The sequence below is a fragment of the Pristis pectinata genome, chromosome 31, assembly GCF_009764475.1.
Source record: "Pristis pectinata isolate sPriPec2 chromosome 31, sPriPec2.1.pri, whole genome shotgun sequence".
Taxonomy (NCBI): Eukaryota; Metazoa; Chordata; class Chondrichthyes; order Rhinopristiformes; family Pristidae; genus Pristis; species Pristis pectinata.
In genome coordinates this window covers 13,524,839-13,543,503 of record NC_067435.1, presented here as the reverse complement: position 1 = coordinate 13,543,503, position 18,665 = coordinate 13,524,839, and the positions used below count along the sequence as shown (strand labels likewise).

The window sequence follows — 18,665 nt, the reverse complement described above, 5'->3', positions numbered from 1 at the left end:
CAACCTACCAACCCATCAAAACTACCAAGGAAAAATGAAGCCAAGCTATATGAGGAAATATTGAGGAAAGAGATGGAAAGATTAAGGGAGGGAATTCCAGGGCTTTAGACCTCAGTAGCTGAAGGTGTTGCAATTTAATTCAGGGATGCACAAGGCCAAATTTAAAGGAATACTGAGGCTTATAGGACTGAGGAATTTACAGACTTGGGGAAGGGGGAAGACCATTGAGGAAGTGGAAAACAACGCTGAGAGTGTTTAAAATCACTGTGTTGCTTAAACAGGATCCAATAAGAGCAAGGTACCAGGTGATGAGTAATTAGGACAGTATTTCATTAAGTTTTAGATGACCTCCAGCTACAGATAGTAGAAGAAGGGAGGATGGCCAAGGGCAGGTTTGAATAGTCAGGTTTGCAGACAACAAAAGCCTGGATTAATATGGGCAGATAAGCTGAAGCAGGGACAGAATCAGGCAATGCACTGGAGATGGAAATATGTGGTCTCGGTGATAGCTTGGATGTGAGGTCACTGTGGATTCCCACCTTCCATCAACAGACTGGTCCAGCCTCACAGTAACCAGAGGGAGGGATGAAGTGATTGGGGACCAAAGCTGAATGGTATAAGAGTTTGCAAGATTTAGTTGGAGGAGATTTCTGCTCATCCAGCGCTGGATGATGGACGAGAAAGGAGGTGTGATTGAGGGGAATGAGGTGAGGTTTCTTTATACTTTGAAAAGACTTTGCAGGAAATCTGAGAGCAGGGGTCTACTGCTCACAGTGGCCATCAATCCATGATCAGACCGTGCCTTGGTTTCATCATCCCAACAGGAGCAGTTGGTGTTTGGGTATGGGAGTGCTGTCTGGTTTAGACTTCCTGAGGTGTTAGTCAGAGCTCATTGAATGGCTCTTTTGTCAGTTAATCAGAAGTGCACGAGTTCAAATCCCACTCTGGAGATGCAAGCACAAAGATCCAGACCAGTACCCCAGTACCGAGGGATTGCTGCAGCGTCAAGGGTTCTGTCTTTCAGTTAAAGTGAGGGGCAATCTATGCTTTTAACATTGGGATATTATGAAAGGTGATGTAAAAGGGCTACTTATCTTTTTCTTTTGTTGAACAAGCAGCAGACAAGAGGATCTCACTGTTGGAATCCACCAATCCATTCCTCGTGGCCTCATTGAGAACTTACCTTCATCCCAACTGTGGTCACCATAGATTTCTATCTAACACGCCAATCTTTATGGAGACTTCATTGCCTCAATAGTACAATGAACAGGAATCACCAATTTCCCCACTAGAGGAGAGGAGACTGCTCCGCATCCTCCTGGTTATCTCTCTCTCTCACCACCGCAGAGCCTCCTGGTTGCCCTCCCCAGCCCCCATCCCAATCACCCACTTGCTTCTCCCTCCCAGTCCCCTGCCTCCCATTTCCTTCCCATTCTCCAACCCCTCTTGTATCCTGCCCACTGCTGTTATTAGGTGTGCAGCTGTCTGGGTCTAATCCTAACTTCGGTGCTGTGTGTGTGTGTGTGTGTGGCGTTTCCATGTTCCGCCTATCAGAACATTGGTTCCCTCACCATTTCCCTCCCACATGCCAAAGGTTAGCAGGGTAAAAGGCTGCTATGAATTACCCCCAAATGTGGGCGGGTGGGGAGGGGGGGAATTGGGGTTGGGGTTGATGGACATTTAATAGGTTGCAGAGAAATAAGTGGGGGTTTGGAACCGATGGGGCTTTGCTCTGTGAGCCAGCACAGAGTCAACGGGCTGAATGGCCTGGAGCTGTCCTCCGGTGATCGGAGGTCAGTCTTGCGCATGCGCCTCACCGACGCGACACCGGCCTGGTTGCTAATGGCGACGCCCACGGCCTGCAGCTGGCGGCTGTGGGAGGCCTGATCCCTCGGCCCATGGGTCCGGCCGGTCTGTGTGCCCGGGTCCGAGGCCTGGCCCTGTCCCTGTCCCCGCAGCTGATGCTGGGTTCCAGCCCCGCGCTGCTCCACCGACTGTCCCGGGACGTGGAGGTGCGGCCCGACTTCCTGAGCCCGGCCGAGGAGGCGGCGCTGCTGCAGGAGCTGGAGCCGCGGCTCAGGCGGCAGCGCTACCAGCGGGATCACTGGGACCAGGTAGGCCGCAGCCGCCGGCGATCAGAGGCCAAGGGCGACACGGGGCAGGGACCGGAGGGACGGGGAGAGTTGGAAACACTCGGCGGGTCGGGCAGCATCTGCCGAGGGTGAACTGTCACCGAGACAATCAATGGGGGCACCAGCAAGTCTCACTCCTGGGGCACTGAGGGAGAACTGTTGTGTGGCAAAGGTTGATGATGGTTGAGGGTTAAATCCTCATCCACTCTTTCCACTTCACAGAGCAGATGGGACCTCCGTGTAACATCGCACTCAAAAGTTGTACAGCGCAGAAACGGGCCCTTCGGCCCATCACGCCCAGGCTGATCTTTTTTGCCCATCTACTCTAATCCCATTTGCCCGCATTAGGTCCGTTTCCTTCTATGCCTTGCCAATTCAAGTGCCTGTCTAAATGTCTCTTAGACATGCTGATTGTATCTCATTCCACTACCTCCTCCGGTAGCATGTTCTAGATACAAACCACTCTATAGGTAAAAGAACTTCCCCTAAGATCCCTAATACAGCTACTACTTATGACTGCCCCTATTATGTACATAGTTTTCGTACTCTCCACCAAGGGAAGTAGGTCCTTATTGTTTGCCTTGCCCAAGCTACTCATAATTTTAGATACCTCAATTAAATCTCCCTCCAGTCTCTTTTTCTTCTAAGCAAAATGACCCCAGTCTAGAAAGTCTCCTCTCAAATATATTTCTTTGGCCCTCAAGATTTTCATATGTATTCTCTCTCTCTCTCTCTCTCTCTCTCTCTCTCTCATGCTGTCACATCCATGTCGATCATTAAGTGTGATGCCTTTTAAATGTTGTTATTGTATCTGCCTTTACCACTTCCTCTGCCAGCTTGTTCCAGATAACCACCACCCCCTGTCTGGAAAAACTTACCCCTCAGATCTCCTTTAAATTTTTCCCCTCTCACCTTAAACCCGTGCCCTCTATTTCTATACTCCCACGCCCTGGGAAAAAGATACTGATTATCTACCCCATCTATGCCCCTCATAATCTTTCAAATCTCTATAAGGTCACCCCTCTGCTTCCTACATTCCAGTGAGAATAAACCCAGTTTATCCAATATAACTACAGCCGTCCATTCCAGGCAACATCTTGGCAAATCTCTTCTGCGCTCTCTCGAATGCTACAACGTCTTTTCTGTGTGACAGCCAGAACTGTACACAACACTCCAAGTGCAGCCTAACTAATTTTATACCAATTCTCTGTTGTGGAGTTGTACGTCATACAACATGGAAACAGGCCCTTTTGCCCACCTTGGCCACAACATAGCACCCCAACTCAATGCCTTGGCCTATGAAGGCAAGCATGCCAAGTGCCTTTTTCATGCCCTATCCACCCATGTAACCATTTTCAGAAAGCAATAAACTTGCACCCCAAGGTGTGTCTCTATACATCAATATTCTTAAGGTCACGCCATTTACTGTGCATGTCCAGCCATTGTTTTACATCCAAAAGTGCGTTACCTCAAACTTTTCAGCTTTTCAAATTCCAGCTGCCACCGCTCCACCCAACTTCCCAGCTGATCTCTGTCTCTCTGTATCCTACTTATGACCAATAACAATGGTCTCACTGTGGTACACCACTGGTTACAGACTTCCAGTCAGAAATCCCCCACCACTCCCCTCTGCCTCCTATCACCAAGCCAATTTTGGAACCAGTTTGCCAATGCATCTCGGAGAACCAGACTGTGGTCTATCTTTAATTCAGTTCTAGCATTACCTCTGTGTTAAATTTTTCTTGTGCTTTATGTGTTGCATTTCATTGTGGATTGTTTGTGGATTTCTATTTGTGGTGATCAGGGTCCGCTCTCTGTGTGGAGTTGTACATCGTACAATGTGGAAACAGGCCCTTCTGCCCACCTTGGCCATGCTGGCCATCAGATACCTGTCTACAATATAGGTGACTCTCCCCCATATCCTGACCTCATTAGTCTTCTCAAAGAATAATATCTCATTTCTAAGGATTAAGTTCCAATTGCTATTTCTCCGCTTATCCTCCCAATTGAGCAATACTTCCTGTAGCCAAAGACTGCCCTCCTCACTCTCCACAATGCCCCAATCTTTGTGCCATCTGCAAACTTACTAATCATAACTCTGACAATCACGTCAAAATTATTAATGCATATAGCAAACAGTAAGGATCCCAGCACTGATTCCCTCTGCTACATCACTGGCCACAGGCTTCCAATGACAAACAACTTTGGATACAATTTCCTGAAGTGTACTGGATCCTGTGGCTATTACCTTTTTGGACCAATCTCCCATGTAGAGCCTTATCAAAGACCTTACTGAAGTTCATGTGCACTACATTAACCCCCACACTTTGCTCATTGACACATTTAGTCTCTCCTCATAAAATTCAATTAAATTTGTCAGACAGGATCTCCCTGCTATCTCTGATCAATCTCTGCCTCTCCATGCAGATTCACCCTGTCCCTTAGAATTTGTCCCAATTACTTCTCTACCAGCAATGTTAGAACCCATCAGACCATTGTTACCTGTGTTATCCCTTCTTGAATAAAGGTACCACATTCCACCAGTCATCTGCCACCTGTGGCAGAGAAGGTTTGAAAATTTCTGTCAGAATCGCAGTAATCTCTTCATTGCCTCCTATAAACAGTCTGGGATACATCAGGCCCTGTCAATCTATCCACCCTTAAACACTCTAAGACATTTAATACCTCTTCCTTTTCAGTGGTGATTACTTCTAGAATACCACTGTCCCACTCCCTGAATTCTTCAACTACAATATCCTTTTCTATAGTGAAAACAAATGAGAAGTATTCATCCGGATACTTCTGGATCCACGCACAGATTGCCACTTTAGACCCTAATGGACCCTACTCTTTCCCTGGTAGCCCTCTTGCCTTTAATATACTTATGAAATAGAGTCATACAGCACTGAAAGTTAGACCAGAGGGCTTGGTATCCATGCCAACTAAGGTGCCTTCCTGAGTTGGTCCCATTTGGCCCATATATCTCTAAACCTTTCCTATCCATGTATCTGTCCAAATGTCTTTTAAACCTTACAGTTGTAGCCACCTTCTTGGCACATACTTTGGGGTTTTCCTTAATCTTGCCTGCCAGTGCCACTTCTTTGCCCTGCTAATTACGTTGTGAAGAATATTCTTCTGTAGATAGTTCGTGGTTTTGATTGATGATTTTTACTGTGTTAACTGATATGAGGCAATCCATGGATTTCGAGAGATAGAGAAGTCCCAGTGGACCGAGCAGAATGCAGCTGTCCTGCAGAGACTGCGGGATGTTGCGTTCCCCACAGGTGTGCCCCAGCTCTCAATGGTACATGTGCTGGATCTCGAAAAGACTGGCTTCATCAATCCCCATGTGGACAGTGTGAAGGTTAGTGACTGAGACTGCTGTGTATGTTGGCTCCATCAGTCGCAAGCTTGGTGTATGTTGGGCTCCTCTTTCTTCTCCCCTCCCTCTTTCAGTCTGTCTTGTATGAGAACCATAGAATGGCAATACAGAAGGAGGCCATTTGGTCCATCCTTCTTGTGTTGGGTTTAATCTATCCAATTGTCCTCATTCACAGAATGTTGGTGTTGGTGTCAAGACAAATATTTATTTCCCCCTCGGAAAAGATGGTAGTGAATGCTACGTGTACTTTCTCTTAATTCTATTTCTGAAAGTTCCTGTTGAGATCTGCTTCCATAGCATATTCAGGCAGCACGTCATCGAACTCAACAGCTCGTTCTGTAACACATTTTCCTCACTTCCCCTCTGATTATTTTGCTAATTATTTTTAAATATACTGAACTCTGCTCATCACGGCAACAGATGCTCCCTACCTATGCTGGCAAAACTACTATCACCTTCTAAGGAGGGGCTGCCCACTTGAAACCTCGGACCCTGGCATATTCCTAATAAATCACCTCTGCATATTCCAATGTATGGAGCCGGAATTATATACAATTCTCCAGCTGGGACCTGGCCTGTAGTTTGCCCAGTTTAGCATGAATTCCTTGTTTGCTATTCACTGACCAGTTACAAGTCAAGTATCTTGTAGGCTTTCTTCACTACCTTATCAACCTGCTCAGCCACCTTTATTAATACCTTCAAATCCCTCTGCCCCCCACCGCGCCCCCCCCCCCCCCATACAGACAGCACCAGAGGTCAGGATTGAACCCGTGTCTCTGAAGTTGGGAGGCAGCAGCTCTACTATCTGTGTCACTGATGATTTCATTAGGAAGTTGACAAAAATAGTACAAATTAACAGAATTGTATTTGGCTGACTGGCTGCCCAGGGATCCCACAAGAAGATCAACTCCTTAAAAGGAGCAGCCTACATCATCACCTGTTTATGTAGGCAAGGGGAGGAGGTGTGATTCATACTGAGCCTGAACAAGTGAGGTTTTATTCAAAACTGCCTCACCATACATTTATCAGCATTAACGTTCATGAGCTACATGTCTGCCCATTTCACCAACCCCAATGCTCCTGAAGTTTGCTCCACTCCTCTCTGCCACTTAGTACATTGCCAAATTTTGTTTCATCCACAATCTTCAGCTTTACTCCCCTAATACAATTAGGTGATTTATTTACAACAAGAGAAAGCAGTAGTCTGAGTACTGACCACAGGACTGCACTGAACACCTCTCTCCAGTCGGAAACATTTCTCTTCACTGTTCCTTGCCTCTATTTCTCAGGCAGTGGCATTGTCCATCAGTGAGACCATTGGTGCATCTCTATCCCAAATATATTTGTGGTAAGATGGTTTATCAAATAGTTTTGAAAGTCCATATGTACTGCAAAGAACATTGTTAGTTCAGACCAAATATGCCTTCAACAAATTTGCGCTGTATATTCTTTACTGCTTTGTTCTTTTCCAATTGAGAACTATTGCCCCGAGCATTAGTCTCAAGGTTTTCCTGCTGCTGATGAAGTGGCTACATCATTTAGCCTTCTCCCATTTAAACTGAAGTCCAACATTTCCAGTGCTCAGAGATCACCTCCGACATCCAAGAAAGATTTAAATATTGTCCTTGGAGTTGCTGCTGGTGCCACACCGGTTTCCTTGGCAACTCAGGACGAATCCCAAAGTGTACTAGTGATGTCAGCCCTGAGTAATGTCAGTCACCTTAACCCCTCATCTATTTATTTTAATTGTAACTAATTAACCGATAACTGTGCTCTGATACTGATTTCTCTCTGTTCCCTGGTGAAGGCTGAACTTGTTTTTACCTTGGATATATCTCTTCCCCACCCTTCCACTTCCCTCCCTAATTGGCTTCACTCTTTTACTCTCCTTTTTAGGTTCCTGCTAATCTTTTCCCATTTTCTCTTTGCTTTAGCACATTCTCCCTGTTATCCTTGGACTTTGTTCATTAATTTTTTTTGTTTCTGCACCCCCCTTTATGAAGCTAAAAATTTCAGAGCTTACCCTGTGGGTTTCAAGACTTGTTGCACACATCCACTCCTCTCTGTCGATTCACCCCCATTAACATGGTAGAGTTGCTTATATTGTCTTTCCTCATTCTACCTATCAAAATGTTTCATTAAACTTCCCATCTGTGGTGGCTGAATGAGCAGTTAGAATTGTCTAAAAATGTCTTTAGATGAGCTTTGACTAAGGGTGTGTGTGTGAAGGAGCACTGCTCTATCTGTCCTGACTTGCTTGTCAACACCCCTCTCTCCCTTGAAGTTCTGCGGGGACACAATTGCCGGCATGTGTCTGCTGTCGGGCAGTGTGATGCGGTTGTTGAGTGAAGAAAATAATGAAGATCGAGTGGATTTACTGCTGCAGCGCCGGTCTGCCTACGTCCTGAGGTGAGCTGCAGAGTGGGGCTGGAAAAATAGGAGGATGGAGAAGAGGGGTAAATGATGGAGGAAAGAAAAGAGAGTTTTTGGGGAGTGGTAGAGGGACGATGTGTAGGGGAGGTGAGATAAGAGGATGTGTCTGTGTGTCTCTGTCTGTGTGTGTGCCTGTCTCTTTCTGTCTCTGTGTGCATGTCTGTCTGTCTCTCTGTGCGTTCTTGCACGTGGAAGAGAAAATGATGATGGGAGTTGCAAAGGGAAGGTTTAGAAGGGTAAAGAGAAGGGGGAGAAAGTCTGGGAAGGGGAGGAGTTGGAGGGATAGGAAGGGGCTATGGATCCTTTCTTCCTTCACCATCACCCCCGGTATGTTTTGCAGGGGGGCTGCCCGATACCATTTCAGCCACCAGATCCTGAGAGACGAAGAGTCATTTTTCGGAAGCCAGAAAGTACCTCGCGATCGGCGGATCTCTGTAATCTGCAGGAACCTACCTGTCAGCCCAGAGCCAGCTGATCAGCCCTCGTATAGCCATGGTAATTTGCACTGAACCAATATTCATTCATAAATTAATCCAACCCATGAGTTGTGCCCTTTCATTTTTTTGGCATTTTCTCCCCACCTCCCTCACAGTAATCACACTCAGGGCTGTCACTTCAGTGATCTTTATTTGAATAGAGTGAATAAATCCAAGCGTTTAACAGCAGTCTTTAAAATAAATAAATAATTTAGATACATAAATATTTCCAACAATATGAACCATCAGTAATCTCAGCCTCCAGCTACTCGTCACTGAATCAGCCTCCTGCTCCCCCTCCAACCCCACCCGCCCCAAACATTAAACTACCTTCGTCACAGAGAATGGAAATGTTAAAGAGCGCCAGGTTCAGTATAAATATTTATCACATTTACAGCATTGAGCTTAGCTGCAGTTCAACAGGCAAGAAAAAGTCTGTAATCCTCAGAATGATCGACTTAAACACCACAACCCCCAACCCCTCTCCAAAGCCCTAGGTCCAATGAGGCATCTAACCCTTCAGCTCCTGTTATATCTCAGGAATGTGTGTTCTGTCTGTGTGCAGGACAGGTGAGTTCCTTGAGCCGGTCGCTGCAGAGTGCGAGGAATCTCAGAGCAGTGTGGGAACAGTTTGCTGGACCTGTGACCCACCTTCTCGGCGTCGGTCGGACCACAGCCCCAACAGCCTGCTGGTACCGAGGCACCTTTGAGCCTCTGGCCCAGTCCTGCTAAGATGAGTAACTTGGGACGGAAGGGAGATGCTGCATGTGCACAAGATAGAGGGAGGGCTCCACAGGAGAGGGAGGGGGGGAAGAGGAGGAGGAGGAGAAGAGGAGGAGGAGGGAGGAGGGGCTTGACTGTCTTGTTTCAGGGACATTGCCAGAACTCTTCCACCATTCAGAACCCTCCCCTCAACCACTTTCCCCAGGGACCAGCCTCAGTCACTTACCCCAACACAGCTTTGGGACCCTTCCTTACCCTGGGGAAGGGGATCCATTCTTGTACTTAATGCCTACACACTGACTTTTGTTCTTCAACCCCCAACCGGCTCAAGAATTTGCCTCCTTTTGATTCCGACTTTGGTCTCCCTACTCTTGGTTTCCCTACCCCTCCACCCCCCCCCCCCCCCAACACCGCCTTCCCCCACCCCTGAAGGTTACCCAATGCAGCTGCACTCTGAAGCTGATAGCTTCTCCACTGTGTGCCAGCGGTTGTCAGTGTCCAGGAAGGTGACATCCTTGAACTGTGTGGGCCGGCAGCACGGGTCACTGACGATCTTCTCCCGGGACAGGTTGAGGAGGTCGGCTTTGCGCAGGAGCAGGGAGAGGGTGAGGTCGTGGTTGGTCCGGGCGAGGGGGCAGCTGCCGCTGCAGTACTTGAAGAGAACGATTTCGTCGGAGCGGTAACCCAGACCCAGGTCCTGCACCCGCAGCTGCAGGGCCCGCAGCCTGCAGCTCCTCTCCTCCCACGCCTCTCCCTTCCTCATCACAAACATCTTCCTCTTTCTCCGTGACCTCCCCGGGTACGACTGTGGGTCTGAAGCTTCGAGCGACGAGACTGATGAGGGAGATGGTGAAATCGTGAATTCCCCATCTGGGTCCCTCTCGGATAATCGGAGCATGTTAGCCCCCTTCTCTGGAAGAAACAGAAAATGAATTCATATTTCATTTCAACAAGTAATCAGACACTTTATTCATTAATCACAGAGCCCTCACAGGTAGGAATAATGTTTATTTTCCATCCCTGGGGTGAGGAACCAGCTAATCAGTGCTACGTTGCTGGATCTGGAGTTGTTTATAGATTAGATCTGGAAGAAACATTAGGTTTCCTCACCTAAAGGACATTAGTGAGCCAGACAGTTGTTTACAATAATCCAGTGGTTTCAGGGTCACGTTACTGATACCAGCTGTTTATTCCAGATTTAATTAATTGAATTTCCCATGGGGAAGATTCGAAGTTGCAGCGCTGGGTGCTGGGAGGGAGCATGGGTGCAAATTACGAGCAAAATGTTTGGGATGTTTGCCCCTCTCCTACCAAAGTTACTTACAGGGGAATCCCAGGCTAACATCCACTGGGATCTCACCCCAGCCACTGCTCATGTGATCCAGATTCTCTGTGGGGGTGGAAACGGATCCCTGTCCTGGGGATGGGGGGTGTTTCCAGCAGTCAACAGCAGCCATAAGCCTGGTCTGTGTTCCTTCCAACCCTGGAGATGGAGCCTAAAATCCCTAGTGTGAAATAAAACACAGGATACTGTGGCCTCCCCTGAATGAAACTTTGGATTATGCTTAATAGATTAATAAATCTCAGTACAGGTTATTCTTTGTGAAGCTGACACTTGATTTTACACACACACACTCACACTCCACTAAAACTCATGTTGTTAATCTGACAGAGAATGTGCATGTCTCACTTACCAGGCAGGTGCTGCATTGGGTCACTGGTCTCTGGAGATCCACTTCCCCTGGCTGGTTGAAGAGCAATGGGAAAAATGATCAGGAGCGTGAGCATAATTGGGGATGTCATGGTCCCAGTGCTTGGAAATCCTCTCTACAAAATAACTCTTGTGGTGACCAAGCAGAGCGGGTTCCCTGGGTTTGCTCCGAGTTCTTTATCTGATTTTAATTTCAGCCGCTCTTGCTTCGCTGCTGCAGGATGTTTGTGATGGAGTGAGTGAATTGGAGTATTTAAAGCGCATCTGTACCCTGAATCCTTGCACTGACACATATTTCATACGACATTCCTGGCATGGCTAGCCGGTGAGCTGCCGGGTGTCAGCAGGTCCAAATACCTCAGAGTGTTGCAGAAACCACGTTAACCGTGAGTAAAGCAAATCTCATCCTGCTCCAGCCAATGAGTCATCAGCTGCAAGGCAGCAATACCTGCAGAGTCCACCAGAGGCAGCACGTGCCTCATGCCTGCGCTTCAGGAGGACCCTCCCTCCACATCTGCCCATTTTATTCTTAAACTTCCTTAAAAGGATGGCAGTGGAACAGAGACAGCACTCTCGGTCCTGAGTTAACCTTGGGGTTCCAATCTCATTTCAGAAAATTCAGTTCAATCCTAATCTTAAATCTGCATTGAACACTCAATTCAAATGAACCTGACTGTTACACACCTGTACAAAGACCCTGTTGTACATCTGAGCATGTGCCAAACCTGTGGTGTAGTTGGTCACATCTATGTCGCCTTGTGCACTTGGGTCACGTCAAACGTGCAACACCCAGACCCTCGTGCACCTGTTCTGTGAACCAAACCTATCGTACACCATGCCACATCAAGAACCCATTGCAATTCCAGGACTCATTTCATACCTGAACTCCCATGATACGTCCTGAACCCACCATACATCCAAACCGTGTTCTGAAATCTACACATCTACATTGTGTCCAGAACCCACTACACATCTGAGCCATGTCCAGAATCCCTTGCACTCCAAAGTCCAGCACACTTGTATTATAGAGTTATACATCAAAAAGGCCTAACTGGTCCATGCCAACCAAGATGTCCCATCCAAGCTAGTCCCATTTGCCAACGTTTGGCCCATAACCTTCTAAACTTTTCCAATCCATGTACCTGTCCAACTGTATTTTAAAAGTTGTTATTGCACCTGCCTCAACCACTTCCTCTGGCAGCTCATTCCACACGCATACCAAATCTTTCCCCTCTCACCTTAAACCTATGCCCTCTAGTTTTTGATTCCCCAACCCTGGGAAGAAGACTGAGTGCATTCACCCTCACCCTATCTGTGCCCCTCATGATTTTATACTCTTGTGTAAATAACCTGGGCAATATATGACCTTGAACTTCAAAGTAGCAAGCAGCATTTGCAATTCCAAGTATTAGACAATGACCATCTTCAATAAAAAAGTTTAACCATCTCTCATAATATTCAACATTGACCAGTTCCCTGCAATCAATGATCTATGGGTCAGTGTTGACCAGGAATTTCTCTGGCCTGACCTGCTACAAGAGGTGGACTCGCCTCCTCTCTCCGCACCATCTACACCACACAGGAGCACAAATGAAAGAGAAGCAGAGTCTAGTGCAAACTAGTCAACAAGCAGAGCAGAGCAGCTGGCTTGGATAGGGAGCCCATCCACTATCTAAACAGTCATTACAACTGGTACACAGTGGCTGCAGTGTGTTATTTGCTGAGGCTATTTTGTCAAGACCTTTCAAACCCTGTGGCCTCTACCACTAAGTAGAAGGATATCAGACACAAAGAAATGCCACTACCAGTAGGTTCCATCCACATTGCACACCTTCACTACATGGACTCATCATCACACCCGTGTGTACGTACCCTGTCACCTCCCTCTCTGTTACTCCTACCCCTGTTCTGTACATGTCACCCTTCACGTTGCATATTCTATGTAAACTATCATCAATACACCACTACCTGCACCATCTTCCAACTTATCGCCCAACACACCACATGCACACCAAGCACACAGACCACCCATATATATACACACTGCTATTTGGCGCCACAGAAATACAGATATCAAGGCATAACATAGTTGTTGGGTTGTCTTAATCATTGTACAACTGACCACAGGTTATTCAGCCATCAGGTGCTCCACTAGCAGGTAACCCTGATGTTGAGTGCTGGATGGTTATTGAACCATATGTGGCATCACCACAGCCCACTCCCAATGGTACTTGACAGTAGGTGATCTAGCTTGTTCCCAGACTGGGAGCAGAACTCGGGAGACCTGCAGTCTATAGTGGGGCAGATGGAGTGGAGAGGAACAGTTGGCCACCAAGCTGGTTGCTGCAGCACCTGCTTCTCAGCAGGCAGGGTATGCAGAGGAAATTCCTGTGGACAGTCTGAAGAGGGCGCTTCTCCACATCAATCTATCACTCACAAGGTGCTTTTGATATTCACAACACTTTGAAATGCTTGGTTGAATTTTCCCCATATAATCCTGCAGACTTTGCTCGTAAATCCCTCAGCACCCCGTGTCAGCCTAATCCCTTCACAAATCACCCTTTCTGGTTCAGACAGGATATTTCCACCTCCCCTCATCGGGACCCTGCGCAAAATCAAAGCAGCAGCAGCAGCTGTAAGGCAGGAACTACCACCTGAACTTAGCCATTGGAGGGGAAGGTCAGGAGAGGTGGTGGCCACATCTGGTCTCAGCTCCCTCTGTTCTGGCTACCTGGCCCACAGTCTGTGGAGGGTAGCAGCTTCTGGTCGCACTGTTCTGGTCAGGCATCCAGCTTCAGCTCCAAAAATGGGAATTACCCATGAACTTTTCTGCTTGGTCCAGGCCAGGAGCTGGGACGGTACACCAACTGATGTGGGTCTCCTGTGCAGAGTGTCTCAGCTCAGTCAGCTGTCAGCAGAAGCGCTGTGGAGGCAACATGGCCACTGCACCAGTGCATACCACAGCAACCCCTAGGATCCTGGCTGGTTCTACATCATGCATTGAGAAGGGCTGGGAATCTAGCTCCTGGGAGGTTAAAGTGGCCTCCTCTGTATCTCACAATTCCCCACAGAACATTCGGATCAGTAAGAAGGATGCACTGCCTATGTAACATAGGAAGCTGAGGATGGAATTTTCACCATTTTGACAGTTCTCTGATCCCCAAGTCACACAGTTTCATTCACCAAGAACCAAATAACCAGCTTGCCAAACTTCAGAATCTCAAAAGCTGATTTGGACGAACCTTTCCCCAGCAAACCAGAATGGTGCAAACACCCAACAGTCCAGGAAACCCCTCCAGATAAAGGGTCTCAACCCAAAACATCGACCAACCATTTCTCTCTACAGATGCTGCCTGATCCACTGAATTCCTTCAGCAGTTTGTCTTTTTGCTCCAGATCCCAGCATCTGCAGTCTCCAAATGTTATATCCCAACACTCAAAGGAATTCCCTTTATCCATATCCCTTCACTTCAGGAGCTCCCTCTGCTTATATCCTGTCAGTCTGTGGAAACCTAGGTTGTGTTTACTGGGGGACAAGGTTGATGGGGTGGGGGATTGAGAGCAAGTGGGCACAACCTCAAAATTAGAACCAGGCCTTTCAAGAGGAAAATCAGGAAACATTTCTTTACGCAAAAAGGTGGTAGAAATCTGGAATTCTCTCTCCTAAAGGATTGGGTGCTAAAGGATGTTTGGAGCTTTTAAGATAGTAAATTTTAGTTGGGGAAGGATATCAAAGGATGAAAGGGCTGGATAAAGGATTTGAGTATCGGCTCCAAGAGGCCACATTACCTCAGTTCCGGGATGGAGATTCCACACCTTTGCAAGAGCTTCCCATTAAGGTTGAGGAATGGGAGTTCTTTTTCAATGGCACATTCTTGTGTGTTCTCTCACTGATAAGGGATGAGAGCATAACAGACAGACACTTCCTGGAATTCAACTGATATTTCCCACTCAGAGACCAGACCCCTCTCCTGGTAATTAAAGCCTCTGATTATTGACAAATCACCTCTGGAGAAGTGACAGTACACCAAAGGCCATTCAACCCACTAAACCTGTGCCAGTTAAACCCATTTTTGCTCCTTATTCCTGCATCTTTTTCCTCCTTTGATTATTTATCCATTTTCTGTATGAAGGCTCTGATTGAATCTGCTTTCACTAGTCTACCAGGCAGCTGACCTCATTTTCCAATCGTTCTGAGCCTTGTAACTTTCACTGCCCTCCAGTCTGAAAAACAACCTTTCACACCCAACTCTCATTATCTTCCTGTTTATTGGCCAATCCCCTTTAACGGGTGTTCCAAGTTATTGACCCTTTCATCGACCAGAAATAGTTCCTATTTACTCTATCTAAACCCTTCATGATTTTACACTTCTACCAAATCGCCTCTTGATGTCCTCGAAGAACAATGCCATCTTTCTCAGTCTCTCCATGGTATTGAAATCCCTCATTCTGGGGGTCAGTCTGATATATCTCTCAATTCTCCCCAAAACTTTCCATGGCCAGAATTAGCCACAAAACTTCAGGTGAGGTCAAATTAGTGTTTAATGGGAGTTCAGCAGAATTTCCTGCCTATTCTACTAAGCTCCAGGATGTCAAATGATTCATCAGCTGCCTAATTAATTAGTCCTACTGTCTGCAAATGTTGCACATGAGCATATCTGGGTCTTTCTGTCACAAGATCACAAGACGAAGGAGCAGAAGTAGGCCATTTGGCCCATCGAGTCTGCTCTGCTACCTCACCATGAGCTAAACTATTCTCCCTTCTAGGCCCAATTCCTGGCCTTTTCCCCATATCCCTTGATACCTTGACTAATTAGATACATATCAATCTCTTCCTTAAACAGCCCCAATGATCGGGGCTCCACAGCTGTATGTGGCAATGAATTCCATAAATCCACAACCCTCTGGCTAAAGAAATTTCTCCTCATTTCTGTTCTAAATGGGTACCCTCTAATTCTAAGATTGTGCCCTCTTGTCTTGGACTCACCCACCAAGGGAAACAACTTAGCCACATCTACTCTGTCCAGTCCTTCCAACATTCGAAATGTTTCTATGAGGTCACCTCTCATTCTTCTGTACTCCAATGAATACATTCCCAGAGCCGACAATCGCTCCTCATATGTAAGCCCTTTCATTCCGGGAATCATCCTCATAAATCTGTCCTTGTACACCCTCTGTGTCTTTGCTTACCTTGCATATTTCATAAGAACACAAGAAATCAGCAGGAGTAGGCCACTCGGCCCCTCCAGCCTGCCCCACCATTCAATATGATCAGGGCTGATCTGTCCCCAGGTTTCAACTCATCCTCTGGGCCAGTTCTCCATCGCCAGCAATTCCTAGATCTTTGAAAAATGTATCCACCTCCTCTATAAACACCTCCAATGAACCAGCCTCCACAACCCTCTTCAAGCTTTCAAAGTTTGCCCTGTACACCCAAAATCAAATCATTAATGTAGACCAATTGAAGAGTAGTTCTGTACCAACACTTGAGTATCTCCACTCAAGAACTCCCACTAGCCTGAGAAAAAAAAAGCCTTTTGCTTCAACCTTTTAGTTTCTTTTCTCAGCCAAGTTGGCAGCCAATATAAAGCCTGGGAAAGGCTGGTGGTGGTGAAGAGACAGCAGGTGCTCACATCCCAAGTGAATAGATAACATTGGGGAAGTTGTTGAGTTCAGTGTTTGCTGAGTTAGTTGATTGGCAGAGGGGCTAAATTGGATTTAGCACCAGAATGGGCTCCCTATGAAAGAGCAGGGAGCAGGTAGACTTAACTATGATGCCAGCACAGATTAGTAGGTCAAGGGCAGTCATATTTAAATAATAACCAAACGGGTCAGGAGTCAGAGGGGAAAGGATACCAGTGGATCTGCAACTAGTCAGCTGCCTTTTGGGGAGGAAAGTGAATTGCAGGAAGTGCAGTGGAAGACAATGGCCACGTTCTGGAGAGAATCCCGGGGGCTGAGGGATTAACAACCCAACAGTAGACAGAGAGTTTCCTCTCCTGAGTCCCAGAACTCACCAAGTTAAAGCTCTGCTTCTATTTCAAAGGAAGCAATGGGACTTATTTTATGAGCTAACACAGCCTGTGCTCCAGCTACTCGATCTCTACATAAACAATTTGCATTTATAAATAATCTTTGGTGTTATAAAACACCCCAAAGCATTTTGCAGGAGCATAATCTAAGGTCAAAAGCAGAGAGCTGTAGCCACATTATCTCTCAGATGTGCTTCAAAAGACCAAGTGTGGGATGATGGGATTGCCATCTGAGGACAGTGGGAGTAAAGTTGCCCTGAACACAATGGAGTCAGGAGGACTGAGTGGTGGACTCATTAAATCGAGCAAGATTCTAAGTGTCCAGTCTTCAACCAATCCAGTGATGTATTATCTCCTGGGCAGGTACGTCCTTCTTTTGGGTACGGTTTCTCCAAAGCCTGCTACAGCTGCAGTTAGGACTACTTTTGTACTCCAATAAAGGGCAACATCCTGCTTCCCCTCCCAACTGTGTATTTCAAGCATGTACACATCCCTTGGTCAACATTGACTATTCTCTTTGGAATAAAATACTATTCTTCCTATAAAATGAATAATCTAACATTTCCTGCATTATGCACTCTACATTGTTCCCTTTAGCTCTTCTGCAAACTCTCTGCATCCTCTTCACAGGTAACTGTACCACCTTGTTTTTTTTATCAGCAGCAAACCAGGATACTTTACACCCTATCCTTGTCACTAACACAGACGTTAATTACTTGAGGGCCTCCCCATCAGTAGCAGGCTGCCGACATGAGAATGACTCTTTTATTCCTACACTCTGGAGATATTTGAGTAGAAGACCATCAAAGAGATAGGTTTAAGGAGGAGAGAGGCAGACAGAGCTGAAGGCTTTAAACCCAGGTCAGAGTTGAGGGAGCGCCGATCCTTTGGAAGGGTTGTAGGGTTGGAGTTACTGCTTTTGTCAGCCAGGAAGGGAAATGAGGCCGAAATTCTAATGAAAATCCTTCATGGGAAAGCAGAGGGAGATCTCAGGGAGGAGGAAAGAGAGGGGTAATCGATAGGAAGGAGTTAGATTGTGAGGGCAACGTGGAAAGGAAGACCAGGGATGGGGAAGCAGGGTGGGGGTCAGGAGACGCTCAGTTGGAGCAGAGGTGATCAACATCTAAAGCTCCCGGATTTGGGAGCCTCACCCACAGCTCCTGATCGTGGCCAGACGTACACTCGCCCTCCTGTGATACCAACCATCAGAATCTAACTTTAGATTCCTCGGAGGTCACGTTTCACATTCCCCTGGGGAAAGTAAATTCACCAAATAAAGAGAGAATCGTTGCGTTTTCCCAGTAGTCTCGCTGTTCTTTAGGTTAAATGCTTTGCAATCATTCACTAATTCAAAATCCATGCGGGATTATCAATATTGTCGCTCCTACCGATAACTAACAGGAATAACTTGGGCAACCCACAACTATGCAGGAAAACTTAGAAGAATGGCAGGAATTCTGATAATAGCCAAATAGGAAAATACCGGATTCTATAAATACTGCATTGCTATAAATCAGGTTGTTTTCATGCTGCTTTTTGTGGTCAGTTGTTGCGGGATCCGAGTGCGCGGTGACCGTGTGCGTTCGGATCTCATCTTCACAACAGCTGTCCGACAGCAACCGCCCGCTGTCTGCCGATGTCCGGATTTATGAGGCAGCAGGGGTACGAGATCCAGCTCCGACCTGCACCTGACCTGCAAACTGTAAACACGCACGGCGCAGACAGAAACACGGGGATGAGTGGTCAAACATTACAGGCAGGGGGGTCAGGGCGAGG

The 18,665-nt window shown here is 46.8% G+C and overlaps 2 protein-coding genes across 2 annotated transcripts in view; one reads left to right on the top strand and one right to left on the bottom strand.

Moving 5' to 3' along the window:
• The first annotated feature begins 1,788 nt into the window (after positions 1 to 1,788).
• On the top strand, positions 1,789 to 18,581 carry alkbh7 (alkB homolog 7). Its single transcript, XM_052041845.1, has 7 exons — positions 1,789 to 2,114; positions 5,323 to 5,496; positions 7,799 to 7,923; positions 8,288 to 8,442; positions 9,579 to 9,825; positions 13,700 to 13,941; positions 18,436 to 18,581. Exons 1-7 carry the CDS (start codon positions 1,899 to 1,901, stop codon positions 18,579 to 18,581), a joined length of 1,305 nt encoding a protein of 434 aa, XP_051897805.1. The 5' UTR covers positions 1,789 to 1,898.
• The window catches only part of gtf2f1 (general transcription factor IIF, polypeptide 1), a 32,415-nt gene continuing 23,673 nt past the window's right edge, over positions 9,924 to 18,665 (bottom strand). The window contains exon 15 of the mRNA XM_052041903.1: positions 9,924 to 10,058. The gene's annotated coding sequence lies outside the window, so the exon portion shown is untranslated. The remainder of the gene's footprint in view (positions 10,059 to 18,665) is intronic.

What these genes read in the sequence shown, in the direction of transcription:
- alkbh7 (XM_052041845.1), top strand. Translation starts at nt 1,899, where the DNA reads ATGGGTCCGGCCGGTCTGTGTGCCCGGGTCCGAGGCCTGGCCCTGTCC. An exon ending in CCCATGTGGACAGTGTGAAG is followed by an intron (nt 5,497 to 7,798) that starts GTTAGTGACTGA and finishes TCTCCCTTGAAG; the next exon opens with TTCTGCGGGGACACAATTGC. An exon ending in CGGTCTGCCTACGTCCTGAG is followed by an intron (nt 7,924 to 8,287) that starts GTGAGCTGCAGA and finishes TATGTTTTGCAG; the next exon opens with GGGGGCTGCCCGATACCATT.